Source organism: Cyprinodon variegatus, unplaced genomic scaffold (assembly GCF_000732505.1).
Source record: "Cyprinodon variegatus isolate N-32 unplaced genomic scaffold, C_variegatus-1.0 Scaffold1080, whole genome shotgun sequence".
In the NCBI taxonomy this organism is placed as follows: domain Eukaryota; kingdom Metazoa; phylum Chordata; class Actinopteri; order Cyprinodontiformes; family Cyprinodontidae; genus Cyprinodon; species Cyprinodon variegatus.
This window is the reverse complement of record NW_015151533.1, coordinates 161380-162734: the sequence shown is the minus strand read 5'-3', so window position 1 is coordinate 162734 and position 1355 is coordinate 161380. Positions and strand designations below refer to the sequence as shown.

Sequence of the window (1355 nt, the reverse complement as noted above, 5' to 3'; positions counted from 1 at the left end):
CCAATATCGCTATGGAGCTCTGTCACCTCAGCTGCTCACTTAAATCAGTATTAGGGGTGTGCAAAATAATCGTCATGATGATGCATCGTGATTCTAATTTTCATGATCTACTGCATCGATTCTTGACGCCAAGTATCGATTATTAATTTGAAAAAAAAATTTATAAATAACATTGCATGAATGGTTGGCGAACATCAGCCAAAAACAAGTGTAATACAACTTCCAGTCCAGCAGATGTTGCTGCGGATGTGTTGACGCACGCTGCCTTGTGTCACAACCATTTCCGGCCATGGGATACTGCGCCGAGTCATTCAAAAACAAAACATGGAGGAGACTGAGAAACTTCGTCCAGCTCCATCATATTTCAAATGCGATGTTTGGAAGCATTTTGGTTTTAAAAACAAAACCAATTGGAAGAAACTACCCAGATCATACTCAGCCAGTCAGCCACTAGTAATGGCTGTATTTTTTTCTAACAGTGTTCAGTGAAGGTATCGCAATGCATCGCAATAATTCAAGTATCGTGATGCATCGTGATAGAATCGCATTGTGGCTTGTGAATCGTGATTCGAATCGAATCGTGACTTCTTTGGCAATACCCACCCCTAGAGACAAACCAGGGCCTTAATGTTAACATTTTTTCAAAATCCTTCAGCTGGCAGAGATGAAGAAGAAGGCGGAACAAGAGGCCATATCGCTGGAGGGCGCAGAGGAGGGCCGCAAGAAGCTGCAGAGGGAGATGGACGAACTGATGCTGCAACTGGAGGAGAAGAGCGCCGCCTACGACAAGCTGGACAAGACAAAAACCCGTGTGCAGCAGGAGCTGGATGATATGCTGGTGGACCAGGACAATCTGAGGCAGATCGTCTCCAACCTGGAGAGGAAGCAGAAGAAGTTTGATCAGGTAGTCTGCTGAAGGACTTTAGACTTTGTCTGCTTGGGTTTCGATAAAAGCCTAACCATGTTTGGTTGATCTTCTTTACTTTCTTAGATGCTGGCAGAGGAGAAGGCGATTTCCACTCAGTATGCTGAGGAACGTGACAAAGCAGAGGCTGAAGCCCGGGAGAAGGAGACGCGTGCGCTCAACCTGGCCCGTGAGCTTGAGACCATGACGGCCCTGAAGGAGGACCTGGAGCGCTCCAACAAAATGTTCAAAGCTGAGATGGAGGACCTGGTCTCCTCCAAAGATGACGTCGGCAAAAACGTAAGTATGGCTTCAAAGTGCAGGTGAAGACTCTCAGTCATCCAGGTCATGGTCATTCCAAAAAGAGTTTAAAGAAACAATCCGCCGGCCTTTTTTTCAAAGCTTGAAGACGTTTCGCTTCCCATCCAGGAAGCTTTTTCACTTCAAAATG

At 46.0% G+C, this 1355-nt stretch overlaps 1 protein-coding gene across 1 annotated transcript in view; it reads left to right on the top strand.

Moving 5' to 3' along the window:
* The window catches only part of LOC107101317 (myosin-9-like), a 52989-nt gene that overhangs the window by 38950 nt on the left and 12684 nt on the right, over positions 1-1355 (top strand). Inside the window, exons 25-26 of the mRNA XM_015400185.1 lie at positions 656-904; positions 992-1204. Of these exons, the coding sequence (XP_015255671.1) occupies positions 656-904; positions 992-1204 (462 nt within the window). The remainder of the gene's footprint in view (positions 1-655; positions 905-991; positions 1205-1355) is intronic.